A 21974-nucleotide genomic window follows, 5' to 3' on the forward strand; every position below is an offset into this window, starting at 1 on the left:
CAGCTCCTGATCTTATTAACCATTGAGTTATACTGCCCCCTACAGGAGTAGAACACTAGGCAAAAAAAGAATCTGGCTATGCCTATGGGCAGTCCGAAGGGGTATACTCCCTGCTAGATTTACTCAGTTTTTTTCTGCCTAGTCAGGAGAAAGGACCTAGTTCCTTGCTGGGATCTCTGGTTCTGCCAAATTTTTTCTTTAGATAGAAATGTTTTACTAGTGGATTTTTCCTGTGAGATTTGCAATATACTGTCGGACTGGGCGACGGGCTGGATAATCTAGATCCAGTGGTCACCCCAGTCTGACCAGCGAGTGTGCGCAGACCTGAGCTCCGCGCTAGATGGGCCGCGACATACCCCCACTGGACGGGGGCTGGCCTGGAAGTTAAATATCTCACGAGGTTGCATACCACCGGGTCTTGGCCCATGTCGCAGCATTGCTCCTGGCTGATAGCCCCCCCCCCCCCATTTCGATGGAGAGGGGTTCTGTCTGGAGCAGTGTCCACCCGGTTCCTAGTATGGTGAGTAGCTGTCCCCCCTTCTCCCCCTGGAGGGTTTTGGGGTGGACGTGGGCTCTTGCTTGGGATGGTCGGACCCCTGGGTTCCCCTCCTTCCAGTCAAGCACCCCCCTTTCATCTCTCCCCCATCCAACCCCCTCCACTTATGCTGGGGCTATTTGGAAGGTCTGGTCCACCTCCTAGGGTGGGGGCAGGGCACTATACTTGCGATGGGGGCTGGGGGGGTGTGCTGCCGGCAACTGTAAGATCAGCTGTAGGGGGGGGGTTGTACCTGGTGGGGGCTTCTGCCAGGGCCCCCTGTCCTGCCTAGGTCTGTCCTTGAGGCCTAGGGATCCCTCCTTGGTCCCTGGAAGCCCCATGGTGCCACTATTATGTTGTAGTCTGTGTATCTCTATGCACGGCAGCAATGTTTGTACAGTCCGGTGGCCATTTTGCGGTGGTTTACCATTGAAAATCGCGGCGGCCATGACAGAGGAGTCTTGTGGGCGGCAATTTCTGCAGTGGGAGCTCCTCCTCATCCCCTGGTGCTGACTCCTGGATCTTTTTTCTTCCTGACCGCCGTGCAAGCAGTGCAGATTATCCTGGTGGCTGCAGGTGCCTGTTTCTGCTGGGTGGCGAGTCTGATTGGGTTCTTTCTCTCTCTGCTGAGGATCGCTTTGTGCCTGGCGGGCGGTGCTGCCAGCGCGGTGGGGGTTTTCCCTTGCTTTTCTTTTTTTCCACCATTGTTGTGGGTCCCCCTGGTTACTCATGAAGTCTTTAGAGCACATCTCCCCACCTGATCCTCTCTGAGGCTGCAGGGCCCTCTGAGTCCCAGCCATCCATCCATGCACTGATGGCGGTCCTGAAGTCCTTTGTGTCCCAGGTGGAGGTGGCTTTCGGACGATGGGCTAGCAAAAAGCGCCCTCCGCCTTCCCCTGCCTCATCGGTCTCATCAGATCCTGAATCTGATTCGGCCGCTGCGGTCATGGGTCACCCTGCTGGGTCTGCAACTACGCGCCCGGAATCCTCTTATAGGGAGGATGATTCTTCCACATTTGCAACCGCACATGAAAAGGCGCTGGTGGATGCACTGATTGTATATGTGCGTGAGACCTTAAAAATGGAGGACGCAGCTGCAACGAAGGCGCAGGTTCCCTTTGGCACTCACAAGCCAGCCAAAGCAGCAAAAGTGTTTCCTTTCCCTGCCTATTTTGAAGAAAATGTAGCTAAAGAATGGGGACCCTTGGGGTCCCTAAGCGATTTTCTTGGCGTTACCCCTATGAGGAGTCCCTTATTAAGAAGTGGACTGTTCCACCGGTGGTGGACCCTCCGGTTTCCAGATTGAACAAGGCAACCATGATTCCGGTTGAAGAGTCCCCAGCCTTTAAGGATCCAGCTGACAGGAAGGCGGAGGCTGTGGCCCACAATATGTACACTCTGGCTGGTTCGGCAGTGGGACTGGTATTCACCATTGCCCTGGTGTTGCAAACTCTGACCGAGTAGGCTAAGATTTTACACCGTTACCTGGATGGAGAACAGCTCCCCTCTGCCTTTGCTGAGCTGGCGGACCAGTTGGTCCAGGGGCTGCAGTTTATCTGTGATAAAGTCAATGATTACATGTCGCTATCTGATGTTGGTGGGTGGCATACCATGAGGTAAAAAATGGGTAGAAAAATATAAAAATTGGATGAGGTGGAAGGTGGGAGGGGGCCCACGAAAAGCAGGTGCCAGCTGGAGCGAGGAGAGGCTCTGAGGAGAATAAACAGAAAGAAAGCGGCACCAGCTTGCTGATGCATAACGTTTATTAATACAAAAAAACAAATAGTGACTTACTCTTTGCTTTTACTTACCTAAGTGTAAGTCACTATGTGTTTTTTGTATTAATAAACATTATGCTTCACTAAGCTGGCGCTGCTTTCTTTCAGTTTATCTGTGATACCTCTTTGGATGCAGCTCCCCTAGTGGCTCGGCTCTGTTTTGGCAGTGGTCCTTTGGCGTGTCTACCCTTTCCGCTGGCTACTAAGAGCAAGGAACCTCGTCGTCCCTCAGGATCGACTGACAAGGGCTCAAATCCTTTCAGGGCCTCCTCTGGAGGATCCAAAGGAACCTGGTCTGGCAAGCCGAGAGCGGGCTTTTCCAGACCCATGGACAAGGCTCCTCCAGCATGAAGGTGCGCCCCCACCCGTATCAGGGGTGGGGGGTGGGACGTCTCCGCTGGTTTCTGGGCCCATGGACTTCCTTAGTACAAGACAAGTGGATCTGCAAAATTATTTAGTCCGGCTACAAGATCGAGTTTTGCTGTTTTCCCCCAGCAAGGTTCGGCCACAAATTTGGCCTGTCCCTGGACCGCTTACAGGGTCTGCTTGGGGGTGGTACAAGACTGGTTACTTCAAGGGGTGATTATCGAAGTTCTGACTTTGGAACATTTTCAGGGCTTTTACTCAAACCTGTTTACAGTTCCCAGGAAGGAAGGCCAGGTGCGTCCAATCCTGGACCTCAAAGCATTGAACTGCTTCATGCGGTTGCAGAATTTCTGAATGGAGTCCATTCACACGGTGGTGGCATCCCTGCATCAGGGGGATTTTCTTGCCTCTATCGACATAAAAAATGCTTACCTTCACATTCCGATATGTGACAGTCACCAGTGCTTTGACGTGGGAGAGGAGCATTATCAGTTTGTGGCGTTACCCTTTGGTCTCGCCTCTGCTCCTCAGGTCTTCACAAAAGTGTTAGCACCGGTGCTAGCTTTGTTACACCAACGGGGGATCGCAGTAATGGGCTACTTGGACGACCTCTTTCTGCGAGCGGAGTCTCCTACTGCTCTATTAGAAAACCTGGAGATAGCCATACGAACTCTGCGGGAGTTCGGCATGTTTCTGAATTTTCAGAAGTCTGCAATTGCTCCGTCCACAAAGCTGGACTATCTGGGTCTGACTCTGGACTCAGCCTTAACCAGAGTGCTCGTTCCTCTGGACAAACTCCAGAAATTGCAGGCTGCAATTTGTCTCCTGCTGTCCAGCAGATGGTCATCCCTCCGAAATTGCATGCGGGTGCTGGGCCTGATGGTGTCGACCTTCAAGGCCGTTCTATTAGCACAGTTCCATACTAGGTCACTGCAAAGGAAAATTCTGACCATATGGGACAAGACTCTGCAGTCTCTGGACAATCCGATCCGGGCACGAAGAAGTCCCTGATATGGTGGCATCGTTCTCCGGCTATGTATTGAACAATGGTCACCACAGATGCCTGCCTGTCCAGCTGGGGAGGCATCCTCGGCAAACATTCTGCTCAGGGGATCTGGACACTGTAAGAGTCCAGTCTATCGATCAATGTCTTGGAACTCCGAGTGATCAGACTGTGTCTGGACCATTGGATGGATTGTCTTCAGGGATGCCCAGTGCGCATTCAATTGGACAATGCCACGGCCGTTGCTTATGTCAATCACCAGGAGGACACAAGAAGTGTCCTGTTGGCTCTGGGGGTAGCCGGCATTCTAAGGTGGGCAGAAAGGTTCGTTCCAGCCCTCTGTGCTGTACACATTCCAGGGGTGGAAAATTGGCAGGTGGATTACCTCAGTCAGCAGGCGCTGGACCAAGGGGAGTTGTCCCTTCATCCGGAGGTGTTTCATCAGTTGTGTCTCCGAAGGGGCATCCCCGAGGTGGATCTGTTGGTGCCTTGGCTGAACAGGTGCAGAGGTTTGTGACTCAGTCACAGGATCCTCTGGCGGACGCCACAGACGTGCTGGTGGCCCCGTGAGGTCAGTATCATCTGATTTATGCCTTCCCTTCTCTCAAGCTTCTGCCAAGACTTCTACGCAGAATCGAGGCAGAAGGGATTCCGGTCATCTTAGTGGCTCCAGACTGGCCTCGCAAGGCTTGGTATGCCGATCTGTTGTGGCTGGTCACCGATGTTGCTTGGAAGCTTCCTCACAGGGAGGTTCTGCTGTCCCAAGGACCAATCTTCCATACTGCTTTAGAGTTGCTGGCCTTGATGGCTTGGCTTTTGCACGCCAGGTGCTGAAGGATAGAGGTCTATCTAAGTCATGATTCCTACTCTGTTAAAACCTAGGAAATTTACTTCTAGGAAGATCTACCATCGTACGTGGAAGACATGCATTGCGTGGTGTGAGACTATTGAGGTTCATCCTCGCTCCTTCTCGTGGCTCGGATCTTGACCTTCCTTAAATGGGGGGTTGAACAGAAATTGGCCTTGAGTACAATCAAGGGCTAGGTGTCTACTTTGACGGTCTTCTTCCAATGCCCCTTGGCCACACATGCCCTGGTGCGTATCTTTTTTCAGGGTGTCCGACATTTAGTTCCTCCTGTGCAGTCTCCGTTGCCGCCTTGGGACCTCAATTTGGTGCCTTTGGTCCTCCAGAAGCCTCCCTTTGAGAAACTTCGGGAGATTCCCTTGCTTACACTGTCTCAGACGGTGGCTTTTTTTGGTGGCTATTACCTCTACATGCAGGTTGTCAGAACTGGCGGCATTATTCTGTCCACCTTACCTGGTAATTCACAGAGATAGGGTGGTTCTTCGTCCCTGTCAGTCGTTCCTTCCAAAGGTTGTCTCTGATTTTCATTTGAATGAAGACATTGTGTTGTCTTCCTTGTGTCCCAGGCCTAAACATCCAAAGGAAATTGCTTTGTATGTGGTCTGGGTAATCAGGGTGTACCTGGCAGCTACAGATTTTTTAAGGAAGTCGGACCCAATATTTGTGCTCAAGGATGGGCCTTGGAAGGGTTGTTCACTTCCTCTGGCGACCATTTCCAGATGGATTAGACAGACAGTGATTCAGGCCTATTCCATCAAGGGTCAGGTTCCTCCTTTCCCTGTTAGGGCGCACTCTACTCCGGCGTGTAGTGCCTCCTGGGCCTTCCATCATCAGACGTCAGTGACTCAGGTTTGCAAGGTGGCCAGCTGTTGGTGCACACTTTCACAAAGTTTTATAAAGTGGATGTGTTGGCATCTGCGGATGCTTCTTTTGGCCGCAAGGTTTTGCAGGCTGCTGTTTAAAGGACCTGATCCCCTTTGAGAGTGTATTGTTTTTTTCAGGTGGGCTCCAGTTTTTTTGGTTGAGCTCCTGTTGCCTGGTTGGCTAATGTTTAGCCTTGGGGAATTTTTTTGTTCTTCCCACCCCTCATGTTTAACACTGCCTGAGGGATGGTTATTACGTGATGTCCGCACCTCAGCGGATTTTTCAATCCGCTCCCGGGTGCTGCCCCTGCTATTTCTTGTAAGGGAAACCAGCAGTAAAGATTTGGGTCTTTAATAGATGGTTCTATACTGCGCATGCGCGAAGCATGCTGCGCTTTGTGAATGGGCCGGGGGAAGGAGAAGGGGGGGCCGAACTTCTGTCAAATCCGGTACTCATACCCAGCGGAGGTTCGGGGGGGCAGCGCTTCCCTTTTTGAGCGGAGCTCCGCTTTAGGATAAAAAAACCTTCTGGGTGTATTAGCCCCCTTAATACTTGAGCCCCATCTCAATCCAGCGATGTTGCACGAGCGCTTCAACTGTCCGGATCTATCCCTCATTTGCTAAGACACAGCAGCGGGTGCCATTGGCTCCTGCTGCTGTCAATCAAAATCAGTGAGCCAATGATGAGAGATAGGGGGTGGGGCCGAGCCGCAGCTCCGTGTCTGAATTGACACACAGAGCAGCAGGTTGGCTCGGGTGCCCCCATAGCAAGCTGCTTGCTATGGCAGCACTCGACAGGAGGGAGGGACCTGAGAAGAGGAGGATCTGGGCTGCTCAGTGCAAAACCACTGCACAGAGCAGATAAGTATAACAGATTTGTTTTTACACCAAAAAAATAAGACCTTAATATAACTTTAGGGATGCAGGTGTAAATTGTTGCCTACAGCAGATGTAGGCAGATGTTTGGGCAGCCCATACATTTTGCTTTTTTTTTTTAACCAGCTAGTTGAATGAAAAACAATGCATTGATGTGCATAGGGGTAAGCCTCCTACTGTAGTATTGTATTATGAGAGTGGGGCGTCTTCCCCGCCATCAGAATACAATGATAAGTGTTGCCCACTATAGCCAGCAGCACTGATCATTGGGGAAAAACCTGACAGGCTGTTTGTACACAAATCAGTCGATAGATTGACTTGTGTACAATCAGCCTGTCCATAAATGGCTCAAAATTCAGATCCTTTTTTGGCTGGCTTTAGTAAAAATCGTTCAGAAGTAATTATTGTAGTTTTAAGGTTTTCCATTTTTTAAAACTAGGATCCTAGTAGATACAAATACAGCAGCTTGTATATTTAAGGGAAAAAACATGACTATTATAAAAAAAAGGCACTTCATTATCTGTATTAACTGTTTCCGTTGTCTCTTATTTGACAGCTTTTCTCAACAAAGTCTGACGTATGGAGCTTTGGGATTTTGCTGTGGGAAATATATTCCTTTGGGCGAGTGCCTTATCCACGCATTGTAAGTACTATGCTTTCCTCTTTTGTTAGAGGGTTATGTTGAAATGGGGAAAACGTTGCCTTTATGGCACAAAATGACCTCCTTCTGTTTGACTGAGACCTGACATGTCAAAACACTACTTTCCTTGGGAAAATCGACTGATAGAGGATATTGGAGACAGCGAGATATCTGGATGGAACTGCTTTTCACAGACATGGATGTTCAGGCCTCCTAACTAGGGATGAATCGAACTTTTGAAAAAAGTTTGGTTCGACCAGAACACCCGAACTTCCCGAAAGTTCGGCCCAGATTTCAGAACCCCATTGAAATCAATGGGACCCGAACTTCGGTAATCAAAAAACCCAATAAATGCCCCTAAAAAGTGCCTAGGGTTCTGGGTCATGCCCCAGAGACTATTAATCACACAAAAAAAAGTTCTTAAAAATTGTCGTTTTTGATAGAGAGCCAATTATTGAAAAAAATTATTGAAAAAAAAAAAAGAGATTTCTTTGGATTTACTGTCTGGGGGGTCTAAAAAGTGTACCTGTGAAGTTTCAGCTCTGTAGCATGTCCAGAACCAGAAAAAAAAAAAAAGATTGTTTGTATTAGAATTGCAGTACAGCAGGCATAGGGCTCCGCTATTTTCACAGGCGTTTATTGGGCTTTTTTGTGGACATCTTTGGAGGCAGGCATAACATCTGAACTTCTGTATAGGGGTATATATACACACACACATGTATGTATATATACACATACACACATATAGATGTGAAAGTAGCAGAACCCTATGCCTGCGCTAATGAAATTATTTGCAGGCATAGGGCTCCGCTCCTATCACACCTATATGTGTGTATGTGTAGATTTGTATCTACACATAGATATGTATCTGTATGTAGATTATTGAATCTAACTATAGTGGAAAATAGTACCCTAACTACACTAGATATCCCTTTCCTCACACTAATAATTGCTAAATGACACCTTTGAAGAAGGAGTAACAGAACTGCTTCCACTCTTTTCCACAGCCCTGTATTAAAGTGCTAGAGATTTGGCGGGGCTATCTTATAAACTGGGGGGCATATTCACTACTGATTGGCCTCTGGACCCCCTAGTCACTCCAATCACATTCCTAGCATCCTCCTGCCCCCTCAATTGGCTTTTACTGATGGTTCTGGTCCAATCACGGGCTTTTAAAGCCCAGTTCCTGTACCATTGCATTTTGGTCGGTTCTGGTTGACGAATTCCGAATTTTTTGCTGAAAATTCGGCCGAATTTCGAACCGTTCGATCATCCCTACTCCTAAGCACTTGAAGACCAGGCTTTTTCTGCCACTTGTTTACATGTAACAATCAGTTTGTTTTTTTTTTTTTTGCTGCTAGAAAATTACTTAACTCCCACACATTATATACTTTTAAAGCAGAGGCCCTAAGGAATAAATTGGTTGTTTTTGCATTTTTTTTTTGTCACATGGTAGTTGCACAGTAAATTTTCAAACTAAATTTTTGGAAAAAATAAAACATTTTTAAATTTCAGTGCGAAAAAAAAACATCATACCCCAATTTTTTGTAAAATATAAAAGCTGACGTCACACTGAGTAAATAGATGCCAAACATCTCACGCTTTTAAAATTGTGCACATCCGTGCAACAGCCACGGACGATGTAAATACTGCTATCCTTAGGCGATGCTTCAAAAGCCTTTACAGGTTACCACTTTAGATTTACAGAGGAGGTCTACTGCTAGAATTACTGCCCATGATCTGATCACGATGATACCTCACGTGTGTGGGACAATCACTCTGTGCTTGCTGGAGCTACGCACACTTTTGCCTTTGTATGCTGGGACAGGGGCACTTTAATTTTTTTAATTTTTTGTTTTAATTTTAATTTTTCTCTTTCTTTCATTGACGGACACAGCTCCTGATATTCATAATCATTGGGGTATACTGCCCCTACTGGAGTAGGATACTAGGCAGAAAATAATTCTGGCTACACCCATGGGCAGGCCCAAGGGGTATATGGCCTCTCTCTGCTAAAGCCTAGCCTGCCTAGTCAGGAGTAAGGACCTATTTCTTTGCTAGGATCTTTGATCCTGACAATTTTTTAGATAGAACATTTTTTCCTTCTGGATATTTTCCTGTGAGATCTACAGTCAACTGCTGGACTGGGCAATGGGCTGAATAATCTAGATCTAGTGGTCACCCCAATCTGGCCAGCAAGCGCATGCAGACCTCACCTCACGCTAGTTTGGCTGCAACATAGCTCCACTAGGCTTGTGACGGTATCAGATTTTCATGCTGCGATTAATTGATTAAGGTTTTGCCACGGTATACGGTATTATCACGGTATTCTATTATTAAATTTAAATTATTAAATTTCCACCTCACTTCAATTTCATTGCTGAATTTAGGGGCTTTGGTTCACTTATGCACATTATTATATAGTCAGTCAGTACAGACTCTGTGAACCAGGCCTAAAATAGGTCATCAAGCAGTGTCTGGCCTAACTGGTGATAACTGGTCCTGGCGCTCGGCTCCGATCCGATGGCCTGGTCATTAAGAGGGCAAATCCTTGTGGTCAAGAAGTGGTTAAACCTGAAGGAGGTGTTGTTTATAAATTACTTTACTATTGCTTTAGGCCTGGTTCACATGTATGCGGGTTGGTGGTTCACATGTATGCGGGTTGGCGGTTCACATGTATGCGGCTTGGCGGCCCACATTTGCACAGGCATAGCAGCCCATTGATTTGAACGGGCTGCTATGCCCTCATTTTCCGCAGAAAAAAGGTGCATGCAGCATTTTTTTAAAATTCAGTGGCCTTGAAATCCATCCTGCTTTTGCACCATGCGACTAACCTGCAGTTCCTGCTCTGGCAAGCTTTCTGCATTTTTTGTATACGTGGGCACGGCATTTAAAAACAGTTTGCGTGTGCAGCAACGGCAGGTAAGTCGCATGGTGCAAAAGAAGGATGGATTTCATGGCCACTGCATTTTTTTAAATTCTGCATGCACCTTTTTTCAGCTGAAAACGCAGGCATAGCAGCTCAAGCCCATTCACATCAATGGGCTGCTATGCCTGTGCAAATGTGGGCCCCCAACCCGCATACATGTGAACCAGGCCTAAAGCAATAGTAAAGTCATTAATTGGTTAAACCTGCAGGAGGACCGAAAAGATACAATGTAATCATTTTTGTTTATAGTTACTGGGAGACTTAATGCTGAAAGGCGTTAGCTGTGTGAGTGAATGAGTCATCCAGCTCACTGAAATGTATCAATTCACAAGTCAGACCCAGGAGCAGAGAAACTCGGTATTTTAAAAATGCCACAATAACACTACCGTGGCTATGCAATACCGCGATATATCGAATTACCGAAAACTGGCATATGTCTAAGCTCCACTGGACGGGGGCTGGCCTGCAAGTTTAACGCGCCTCGCAAGGTCGCATATGACCCGGTCTCGGTCCAAGTCGCAGCGTTCTGTCTGGCTGACAGCCCCCCCCCATTTCGATGGAAAGGGATTCTGTCTTGGGTGGTGCCCGCCTGGTTCCTGGTATGGTGAGTGTCTGGCCCCCCCTCCCCCTGAAGGGTTTTGGGGTGGACTTGGGATGGGCGGATCCCCGGATTCCTCTCCTTCCAGCAGGCACCCCCCCCCCCCCGCCAAGTCCCTCATCCTGCCCCCATCACGCTGCACCGGACTACTTTCCTGGGATGGGGGCAGGGCGCTGACCGGCGATGGGGGCCGGGTGAGTGTGCAGCAGGCGATCGGACGATCGACTGTGGGCAGGCGGGGATGCACCTGGTGGGGGCTCCTACCAGGGCCCCCCGTTCTGCCAGGATCTGTCCTTGAGGCCTGGTCTCCCTCCTCCGGTCCCTGTAAGCCTTGTGGTGCCATGCAGGGCCACCATTTTGTTGTAGCCTATATGTTTCTATACACAGCGGGCATGTTTGTAAAATCCGGCGGCCATTTTTTCGTGGTTTGCAATTGGAAATAGCGCCGGCCATGACAGTGGAGCCCTTTGGGTGGCGATTTTGCGGTGGGAGCCCCTGCTCATCCCCTAGTGCTGACTCTTGGATCGTTTTACTTACTGATCGCCGGACGTGTAGTGTAGATTCTCCTGGTGGCTGCAGGTGCCTGTTTCTGCTGGGTGGGGAGTCTGGTGGGTGGTGAGTCCTCTCCCTCTCTGCTGAGGATGGCTTGGTGCTTTGTGTCTGGTGACCAGGTGGTGCTGCCAGCGCGGTGGGGGTTGTCCCTTAGCAGTGTTTCACACTTTTTGTGGGGTCCTGGAGTCTTTGAAGCACATTTTCCCACTCTGAGGCTGCGAGGCCCTCTGGGTCCCAACCATCCATCCATGCACAGGCGGTCCAGAAGTCCCTTGTGCCCCGGGTGGAGGTGGCTTAAGGGCGACGGGCTAGCAAAAAGCGCTCTCCCAGCCTTCCCCTGCCTTATCTGTCTCATCAGATCCTGAATCCGATTCGGTGGACGTGGGTCACTCTGCTTGGTCTGCAACCACGCGCCTGGAATCCTCTTATAGTGAGGATGATTCCTCCACGTCTGTGACCGCGCACGAAAAGGCGCTAGTGCATTCACTGATTGTGTCTGTGCATGAGACCCTGAAGATGGAGGATGCAGCTGAAGCTACGACGGAGGCGCAGGTACCCTTTGGCACTCACAAGCCATCCAAAGTGGCTATTTTGACAGAATTGCAGCTAAAGAGTGGAGGCAATCAAAGGTCCCAGTGGGGTCCCAAAGCGCTTTACTAGGTGTCACCCCTATGAGAAGTCCCTTCTTAGGAAGTGGACTGTGCCACTGGTGGTGGACCCTCCGGTTTCCAATTTAAACAAAGCAACCATGATTCTGGTTGAAGAGTCCCCGGCCTTTAAGGATCCGGCTGACCGGAAGGCGGAGGCTGTGGCCCGCACTATGTACACTCTGGCTGGTTCCGCAATGAGGCCGGTATTCACCGTTGCCCTAGTGTTGAAAACTCTGACTGAGTGGGCTAAGCTCCTACAACGTGACCTGGAGGGGGAACAGCTCCCCCTTGCCTTTGCTGAGCTGGCGGACAAGCTGGTCCAGGGGATGCAGTTTATCTGTGATGCCTCTTTGGATGCGGCTCCCCTGATGGCTCACCTCTCTGTTTTGGCATTGGTCCTCCCATGTGTCTTTTGGCTCAAGTGCTGGTCTACGGATCAGACTTAAAAAAAAGGCAAGGAAAAAAGATTTCAAGGAAATCGCCTCTTTGGAGGTACCCTGGATGACATCAAAGGTCTCATGGGGGGGGGGGGGCGTGGCCTGGCGCGGCATGCAGTAAGATGCGGGTAAGGTGAGCTCCGCCGGACCGTTATCCTCACTCTAATATCCTGAAGCCCCACAGCCGCCATACACCCCGATTTGTCTTCCCCATACCCCGGGCACCTGGGACGCCATGTCACCGCCCAAGAAAGATGCTAAAACGGTGGCAAAACTGGATAAATATCACCGCCAGGAGAAGGAGGCCCCATCCCAAGATGGCGCTGCCCCGGGACAGGAGGCAGGGACGGCTGCAGGCACCGATACGGCCAGGGTCCTGGATGCTATTTCTATCTGCCAGACAACACTCACTGCCAAAATTGAGGAGGTTAAGGTGGACATCTCGCTGATCCGGCAGGACATGCAAAAGATTAGAGAGTGTGTTACAGACACAGAACACAGGATCAGTGAGCTTGAGGATTCTCTCCCCCCCCCCCCCCCCCATTCAGAACGCTACAGATAGATTGCAACAACAGGTACAGCAAATCCTGCAGAAACAGGACGATATGGAGAACAGATTGAGACGCTGCAATCTGCGATTTATAGGCCTGCCTGAGGGGTCGGAGGGTGCTGATCCTACCACCTATTTAGAAGAGCTGCTTGTTAAAACATATGGAAGGGACTCCTTCTCGCCCACCTTTGTGGTGGAGCTGGCTCACCGTATATCCGGGCGTTCACCACCCCAGGGAGCTCTCTCACGTTTATTTATTGCAAAGTTCCTCAACTATAAGGACAGGGATGCTATCTTGCGCCTGGCAAGGGAGAAGGGGAACATCCCATTTGGAAACGGCAGGATTGCAATTTTCCCAGATTTCTCGGCAGAGGTCCAGAGGCGCCGCAAAAGCTTTATGGAGGCCAAGCGCAGACTACGGATTAAACATGTGAAATATGCTATGCGGTTCCCGGCCCGCCTCCGGGTGGAAGGAGAGGACAGAGTACACTTCTTTGACGATCTGGAGTCGGCCATAGCCTGGCTGGAACATCTTGTGGCCCGCGGATGATGTTGATTGTGCCCTTTCTGCTTCTGCCCTCCAGGTTTTCTTTCCTAGTTATACTTTTTGTTCTTTTTCTCTTCAACTAGACATTTCGTCATGGACTGTCCTACCCCACCTCCCCCCTCCTGTCCTCCTGGGACCCTTCCACCTCCATGCTGCCGTTTGTTTCCTGTGGCTTGCGTTGCTGGAGCGGCCAGGCCCCAGGTTTCCTTACCGAGACTTGCTGTGAACCCGTATAACTTCTGACCTATGGCTGGTGGGACTTAGTCCAGCAGCAAGTTCCAGTGGAGCGCCAACACTCCACGTTTGCTCATTTCTATGTTTTTTTTTTCTTTTTTACCTTTTCCCCTTTTTGTTTTTACCAATGGTGGCTTTGAGCCCTCTTGCCTGCTATGCTGCCCAGCTAATTTTTTCTCGCTCCTACACCTGCTGCGTCAGGTGTGAACTATTGCTTAAACTTCTTTCAAGTGCTCCTCCTGTCTACGGGACCAGACCTGTACCCTCGCATTAGGCCTAATTTTGTGCTGAGCTCTACAAGCTACCTGGCCTCGTCCCTTTTCCCCCTTTTGTTTTTTTTCTTTGCAACTTTTTGAATTTCTCAGGGACTTTTTTTTGTTGTTGGTTTTTTGGGGATCCAAGCCCACAGATGTTGGGGGTGGGGCAGGGTGGGGGGGGGGGATGTCGTTTTTTTTTTTTTGCACAATTGACTTTTCTGTGCAAGTATGCCAATACTGTTAATGCTGCGGGGCCTGCAGTACAGTCTCGATATGTTACAGGGTATTTTATATTGTTCCTTTTCAGCTGCTTAATATGTCACTATATAGTCGGTGCGACTGAGATCTCAGAGGCCCCTGCCCTTTTATGTCTGGCTTTGTGGTTATGGCCTCCTTGAAAATTTTGACGTGAAACGTCAGGGGTATGCGAGACAACATTAAGCGGATTGCTGTCTTCAATGTCCTTAAACAGCTGCGTGCGGATATCTTGGTCCTGGTTTAGACCCATCTGGATGGCTGTATGCAGTTGTCCCTGAAACGTCCGTGGGTGGGTATACCATTCGGCTTACACCTCCCACTCCAGAGGTGTGGCCGTTCTTGTGACCAAAATCTGTTCATTTCCAGCTTCTAGGATCTCACGTCGACCCCGAGGGTAGATATGTGTTTTTACGGGTTTCTATATTTGGTGAACCTCTGCTTATATTAACCTTTTATATACCGCCCCCCTTCTCTAGCTCTGTTATTTTAGAGGGATTTGCCTTTATGACTCAACACTCGGCCTTGCCGGCGGCTTGGATTGGGGACTTTAATAATGTTTTGGACCCCACTCTTGACAGACTTGGTGCTTCCCCCCCAGGTGTCGACTCCGATCACAAGCACTAGATTTGCCCATTTGTTGGAGAGTTTTGGGCTGCAGGATACGTGGCGTACCCTCTATCCCTCTCAGAGATCATACTCCTGCTTTTCTGCATCCCATCACTCTATGTCCCGAATAGATCTAATACTGGTGTCCCGGGCCTTGCTCCCTAGACTACTCAAGGCGGGCTTCTCCCCTAGGTCGTTGTCTGACCACTGCCCATACTGGGTTATCGTGTCTTTGCCCCATAGTAGGCCGCCGCTGGCTTGGAGGCTCAATCCGGCGTGGTTGGCCCTGTTGGCGGAAGGGAATGCCTTGGATGACAATTGGACTCGCTGGGAATGAACACACAGCCTCTCCTGGGGCTGTGTGGGAGGCGTTTAAACTACACGCCCGGGCTACCCTGCAGTCCCGAGTTAAGGCAATCAAGGTGGATGTTGCTGAGGCCTACTCTCGGGCAACGACCAACCAAACGGCAGCAGAACGTGCCTTTCTGGCTGACCCCACCCAAGCTAATGAATCCCAGTTTAAACTAACATCTAAGGTGGTGACCCAATTAGACTACGAAACGGCTAAGACGAAGTTGTTTTTCCAAAAACAGAGACTCTTCGCTCATGGGGAACAGGCCGGGAAGTTACTAGCTTATCTAGTTCATTGCGAGGACCAGGCGCCGGTGGTGATTTCCTTGACAACTGACTCGGTGCCTCTTTGACTGATCCCCAGCTAGTTGCGGACAGATTCCGCTCCTTTTTTAGTGACCTCTATACCTCCAGGGCTCCGGCTGACTGCCTAGACATGCATGACTTCTTACGTACTGTGGAATTCCCTGCACTGTCCTCCGAGCAGATTGCACAGTTGGAGGCACCGCTCACCGAGGGTGAAATTGCGGAGGCCGTGTCCAGATTCCCCAGATCAAAGTCCCCGGGTCTAGACGGACTCCCAGTGGAGTTCTATGCTCAATACTCTGAGTTTCTGCTACCTAAATTGCTTACCCTTTTTAACCAGCTGTTTGAGGATCAGACTCTCCCTCCCTCTATGAGAGAGGCGTTGATAGTCTTAATCCCTAAACCCGGTAAGGACCCTCATCTTCCGGAATCATACCGCCCCATCTCCCTCCTCCAGGTGGACGTTAAAATTTTAGCTAAAATCTTGTCCATCCGTCTCAATAAAGTTATTTTATCGCTCATCCAACCTGATCAAGCGGGTTTCATGTCTGGCAGATACACCTCTTTTAATTTACGTCTACTATTCATAAACCTACAGGCTGAACATGATAACTCGGGTAGGAGGGTTGTGGTTACTCTGGACACGGCTAAAGCCTTTGACTCGGTTGAGTGGTCCTTTCTGTGGGCATGCCTTGAGAGATATGGATTCGGACCCAATTTCATAAAATGGGTCCAGCTACTCTACAACGCACCGGTGGGGCGAGTTCTGGCCAATGGCTGGACTTCTGCAAAGTTCCCGCTCTCTAGGGGCACCCGACAGGGATGCCCGTTGTCCCCTCTACTCTATGCCCTGGCAGCGGAACCCTTGGCTATCGCCATTGGAGCACATTCCGACGTTCGTTGCCTACGCAGGGGCTCCCTTACGGAAAAGATAAGTATGTATGCCGATGACACCCTACTTTACCTGGAAGACCCGGATGTTTCTCTATCGACGGCCCTATTGGTTATAGAACGCTTTGGCAGATTCTCCGGCCTCCAAATTAACTGGGATAAATCGCAAATTCTTCCCTTAGATGCGGCTCCGTCGGCGGTCACCCCTGCGAACCCTGCCCTCCAATGTGTTTCTCGCTTAAATACCTGGGGGTTCACGTAACGAACAATCCGCAGGATTATGTATTAGATAATGTCCAACCTCTATTCCCTTTGGTAAAATCTAAAATTCAGGTGTGGTCTAAATTGCCCTTGGGGGTGATGGGTAGGGTCAATCTAATTAAAAATGGTTCTCCTTCCCAAAGTGCTGTATATTGTATGGCACTCCCCGTTATACTTAGCCTTAAAACATTCCAAGCAATTGGAATCCCTCCTTAAATCCTTTGTCTAGGGATCAAGTAGACACAAGATCTCCTGGCGGAAGCTCAGGAGCCCTACGAATTTGGGTGGCCTGGCGCTCCCAGACTTTAACCTATACTACCTGGCTTCACAACTCTCCCAACGGTTTCATATAGACAAAACCGACAGAGAATGCTTCCTGACTCTTCTGTGCCCAATGTGGGCTTGTTAATCGCAAGATCCGTTTACGGTTATACTTCGGGGTGTTCGGGGGACGGTGGAGAGACTGAACCCTAAATCCCTCCTTTACCATTACAGTCGTGTTTGGGAGGTAGTGATGCACTGATTGAACGGCCATTCCCTCCATGACCTTACCCCCCTCTGGCATAACAGGACCCTTTGGGAGTTCTGTTCGCTTCCTGACTCCGCGCTGTTGTGCAGACGGGGGGGGGGGGGGTGTGTATTTCAGTTACGACACATACTGACGGGGGGTACCCTCAAACCTTATGCGGTGCTAAAAGAACAGTTCTCTCTCCCGAACCATATGCATTATAGATACCTTCAACTCGCCAATGCTTTTCGCACTCAGTTCTCGGGGACCCCACAGAGTCCGGAGTCCGTCTTAATTCTAGAACTCATCAAATGTCAGGAACCCTCACACTTAATGTCCCTGTTTTATGCTGAACTTCACACGCCCTCCTCCGTCATTATGGGGTATTGTTTGTAGAATTTTGAGGAAAATAATGAATTTAATCTATTTTGGAATAAGGCTGTAACCTAACAAAATGTGGAAAAAGCGAAGCGCTGTGAATACTTTCTCGGATGCACTGTAGGGGGATGTCCCTGCAGCCCTTTTTTTTTTTTTTTTTTTTGCCAGGGTCCAAGTAGCTGCATATAACCCTTGGTAAAATCTAAAATGTCTCAATTTGTACTCCAAGAAATGGATTGTACTAGTTTGGACATTTTTAAATAGTTTTTGCCCCAAAATTGGTCTGATCTTTAAGGTTAAACAACCACAAGTGGTTAAAATGGTCTTTGGGTCCACTTTATTGCATATCAGTGAGAATTATATTTGCTATGGGGAAAGTGAGCAGTCCTTAATCCATGGTAGAAATTTAGGTGTGCACATTGCCTTATTTTAACTATTTTAAGCAACTGACATCCCTAACTTTCTATATCTTCTCAGGCCCTGAGAGATGTTGTACCTAGAGTGGAAAAAGGATACAAGATGGATGCCCCAGATGGTTGTGCTCCTGTTGTGTATGATGTTATGAAGAAGTGTTGGCATCTGGACGCCAACCAGCGACCAACTTTCAGGCAACTCCGGGAACAGCTAGAGCATATCAAAGCCAATGAGCTCTACCATTAAAGCAGGGGCAAGTTTTGAAAGAACACCTGTTGCCTCAGAGCCAGAGAGAAAGTGACTCAGCCATATCAGAAGTGCTGGCCAGAGTGCCAACAGGACTTCTGTGTATATGGTAAATACATATTGGGCTCTCTGAACTCCCCTGCCTTGCACTACCTGCTGCCCTTGTGCCCAGAAACAGGCTGAAGATCTCTGCTGGTCTCCAGAAGAATGCTGATGTTCTCCTAAATGTTTTTGTTGTCACATCTCACTCTCCCTACTGTGTCCACTTACTCGTTGGAAAATAGAGTGGAAAAAGGTCCAGTGGGCTTGGTACTCCTGAACTGAAGAGAACAATGCATTGCCAACATCCAGGAGAAATGGGGACCAAATCGAAAAGTGTTTAAGTAAAGCCGCTACACTTTCTGACAAAGACAAGCAATCACAGTCACCAGAAGAATCATTGCTTAATACAATCAGCAATGGGTACTTTTATTAACCATTAATGCAAATAATGATGCATGCTTCAGACCAGGAAATTCTCTTCTGACTCTTCTCTGCCTTATTTAATAGGTTGCTTATAAACTGACATACTGAGCTGATGAGGCCTTTGCCAATAATAAACCACAGGAGGTGATCTAGTTCATGCAACTTCTGTAGTCTCCTGCACTCATGAGCCTATCAGTAGTAGATGTCCTTATCTAAAAAAAAATTATCTCCCGAAAGTTAGAAAGTTCCATCCTTGTTACGTAATCTCTTTTGACCTCATCACTCTTAACATAGCCACTGTGATAAACCTTTATATGACAGAGGACCACTGACATTTCAGTAGTTGGGACAAATCATTTTACCGCTATCATTTCAGGTGGAGCATGTGCTATTACTTGGTCCGCAGTGATCACCTGATAGTTTGCGTTTTCATAAATTATTCACTGCCAGAACAGGTAGCAGCGCATTTGTCTGCACCTTACAGATCTCGAATACCTGGAATTGTGTCACTGTCCCTTGTGCTGCTGCATCATCCTCCTTGGCTTTTCCAACATTTTTTAATGGTAGTGGCAGCATTGTGAAAGCAAAAACACAACACAAACTATTATTGGCAGGCTCCAATAATTTTCATAAAAGCCCCAGTATTACTAAACAGGAGACCGACCAAATGCAATCTAGTTGTTGACCTGTTACTTGTTTTTAAAGTGTCTTGTTTCAACAGCCTGATTCCTCATGCAGTCCTTTCTTCTGATTTCTTGGTTTGCATGTTCTTGTGCTCCACATTGTACCTGAAAATTTCAGTTCCTATTATCTTACAGGGTTATAATCAGTAAGTCAGTTTAGATGCAGGTCCTGCAGAATTTTTACAATTACATGGCTCCGATAAAATTGTGAAGCTTACAAGTAAATTACAACACATTTAACAATTCAAACAACCTGAAGAAAATGAGATCCAGTTACAACACATATCTTCAGATTTTTCCAAGCAAATCACCTATTGCTTGTTGACATTGAAGATTGTTTTGAATTTTCAGGCTTGCTCAGGGAATGGGTATATCAAATACAAAGGCTGCAATTAGGCTTTCGGCATAATCGCAGTACAGTAAACTGCATGTAAATCCTCTGCCAACCCACCCTCCCCTTGGCACATATTATTCACATTATTAAACCTCCTCTTTGTTTGAAATCTTAGTAGCTCTTTAGCTATATTTCAGCCCATTACAAATTTTCTATAATTTGAAACAAATTTCCCAAAAAACTATGAGAATCAAAAAGAAAAAATGTCTTAGTCATAGAGTACGGGACACAGGATCTGTAGTCATTCCCTTTTTATTATACCATACTCCACAACCTTCAGATGACACTGACAAAATGAGAAGGCTGCATCCCTAACTCCTAGCTAACCTTAGTTTCTTTGTAGCTCTTAGTGTGCTTGTGCTGCCAATTTACATTTAGTTAACTGCACTTGTGCACCCTGCTTTGCCTCTTCCTCTTCCTGGACGTGCTTTCTAACTGACCATAGCTCCCGAGCTCTCTTTTATTGGCACAGTATAGCTGTTTCTCTGCACTGCCAGGGTTTGTAGCAGCCTGCATGTGCTTTGGCACCGAAGCATTCCCCCTCCACTTTCCACAGCAGTAGAGGTCATAAGTACCCTCACAAGCACAAGGGAAAAGGGTCAGATGGAATTGGTATCTCAGGCTAAGCATCTAGCCTCGCTGTCTGTGACTATAGACGCAGGGAGCGCAGCTCAGGGAGCGAGCCGCAGCTGTGTCACAATAGGAAGCGGCTACCTTTGATGGCACACCGGGAAGAAAAGGAGCCAGAAGCGCCCGCAATGGACCCAAGAACGCAAGGATCAGGGCTGCTCTGTGCAATACCAGTTTTACCTGGGTACACATGTACCAAAAATTGGCCGGTGTGTGTGTGTGTACTCCATTCTGTTCAACAGAAGCCAGTTTAACAACCACTTCTGTTGAACAGTCCTGCTGGAAAGCCAGCATTTAATCAGCTCTTGCAGCCAATTGCTGTAGTACTGATCTGTGTATTTTAAAAATGGGGGGGGGGGGGTGGCGCAGAGGGGGGGGGGGGGGGGGGAGTCCCTGCTGTCAGAATACAAAGTGTAGCAGGGGAGATCCCTGCATGCACATCACAAAAAATAAAAAATATGCATATAAACCCTGTTGGTGTTGCACAAGGACAAGGTTGTTTTGAGGCCTAAAGTCTCCTTTCTCCCAAAGGTGGTCTCTTTCCTTCTCCTTCCTTTTAGGTCCTGCACTGAAACATCCAAAAGATGTCTTAACATGGTATGTCCTGTATGGTCTTTTAGGTTGGGATTCCCTCTGTACTTTCTAAAGGTTCCTGCAGGGATCTCCCTGCTTTTTGTTCTACCATTGCTAGGTGGGTAAATAAAGTTCTCATTAGAACCTAATAGGGCTCTTCTCTTACCTGTTTAGGCATACTCTACCTGATCTGTTAGTGCTTCATTAGCTATTCAGCTTCAGGCATCCATTTCTTATATTTGCCTGACCGCCACCTGGTCTTTTGTTCTAACAAGTAGATGTTAAAGTGATTGTAAAGTCTTGTTTTTTTTTTGAACAACAAACATGTTATACTTGCCTCCTCTGTGCAGTGGTTTTGCACAGAGCAGCCCGGATCCTTCTCTTCTCAGGTCCCTCTTTGGCACTCCTGGCCCTCCTTCCTGTTGAGTGCCCCCACACCAAGTAGCTTACTATGGGGGGCACCTGAGCCGAGCTGCAGCTCTGTCTGTCCATTCAGACACGGAGCTGCTGTCTGACCCTCCCCCCTCTCTCTCCTGATTGGCTGGCTGACTGACTTTGATGGACGGCCTGACATCGTGGACTCGTGGACATCGCTGGATAGAGAGGGGGCAGAGGGGGGCTGCTGCACACAGAAGGCTTTTTATCATAATGCATAGAATGCATTAAGATAAAAAAAAATTCTGCCTTTACAACTCCTTTGAGGCCTCCTCTGATGCCAGTTTCTAGCATAAGGTGCTACAAGCTTCTCTCTGAGCCTGTCCAACATTTTTAACCCATTTATTTATGGGCCTGCTCCCATGTGTTGCCCACTCCTCAGTTGGGCTACTTTTGGATGTCCCAATGGTATTGACTACAGATCCTGATTCCTGTACTGTCCAAAAAAGAAAATAGGATTTTTTACTTGCTAGTAAAATCTTTTTCTCGGAGTACAGTTTAGGTCCTAGATTTCTCATCTCTGTTTATATGATCTCCTTATTGCATGCAACAAAACTGAGGCTAGCTGCGAGTGGGAGGGGTTTTATAGGGGGATTTCCTTGCAGCCACCTTTTTTATTTTAACCAGTGTCCAATCACCTGAAGGTAGCTACATATTCACCAACTGTAATGCCTACATATACTGTGCCCCTTACTGTACTCCAAAGAAACTGATTTTACTAGCAAGTCATAAATCCTATTTTGCAGTAGTGAATTTCTGTATACTCCTTATAGGAGACTGTGTAACCATTATTTATTTCAACACCCAGACTGCGTTTCTGGGTCAGCAAAACTGAACAGTCCATATGCTTTTACCAGTGTGTCACTTAAAGAAGACCTATTCTTCCTCGAAAGGT

The 21974-nt window shown here is 48.1% G+C and overlaps 1 protein-coding gene across 1 annotated transcript in view; it reads left to right on the forward strand.

Annotated features, from left to right (window-relative positions):
* Window positions 1–19617, forward strand: part of CSK (C-terminal Src kinase) — a 236984-nt gene extending 217367 nt beyond the window's left edge. The window contains exons 12-13 of the mRNA XM_082254174.1: window positions 6843–6929; window positions 17717–19617. Of these exons, the coding sequence (XP_082110300.1) occupies window positions 6843–6929; window positions 17717–17899 (270 nt within the window). The 3' untranslated portion in view covers window positions 17900–19617. The remainder of the gene's footprint in view (window positions 1–6842; window positions 6930–17716) is intronic.
* The last annotated feature ends 2357 nt before the right edge of the window (window positions 19618–21974 follow it).

This window comes from Pelophylax lessonae (genome assembly GCF_965119305.1).
Source record: "Pelophylax lessonae genome assembly, chromosome: 4".
Taxonomy (NCBI): Eukaryota; Metazoa; Chordata; class Amphibia; order Anura; family Ranidae; genus Pelophylax; species Pelophylax lessonae.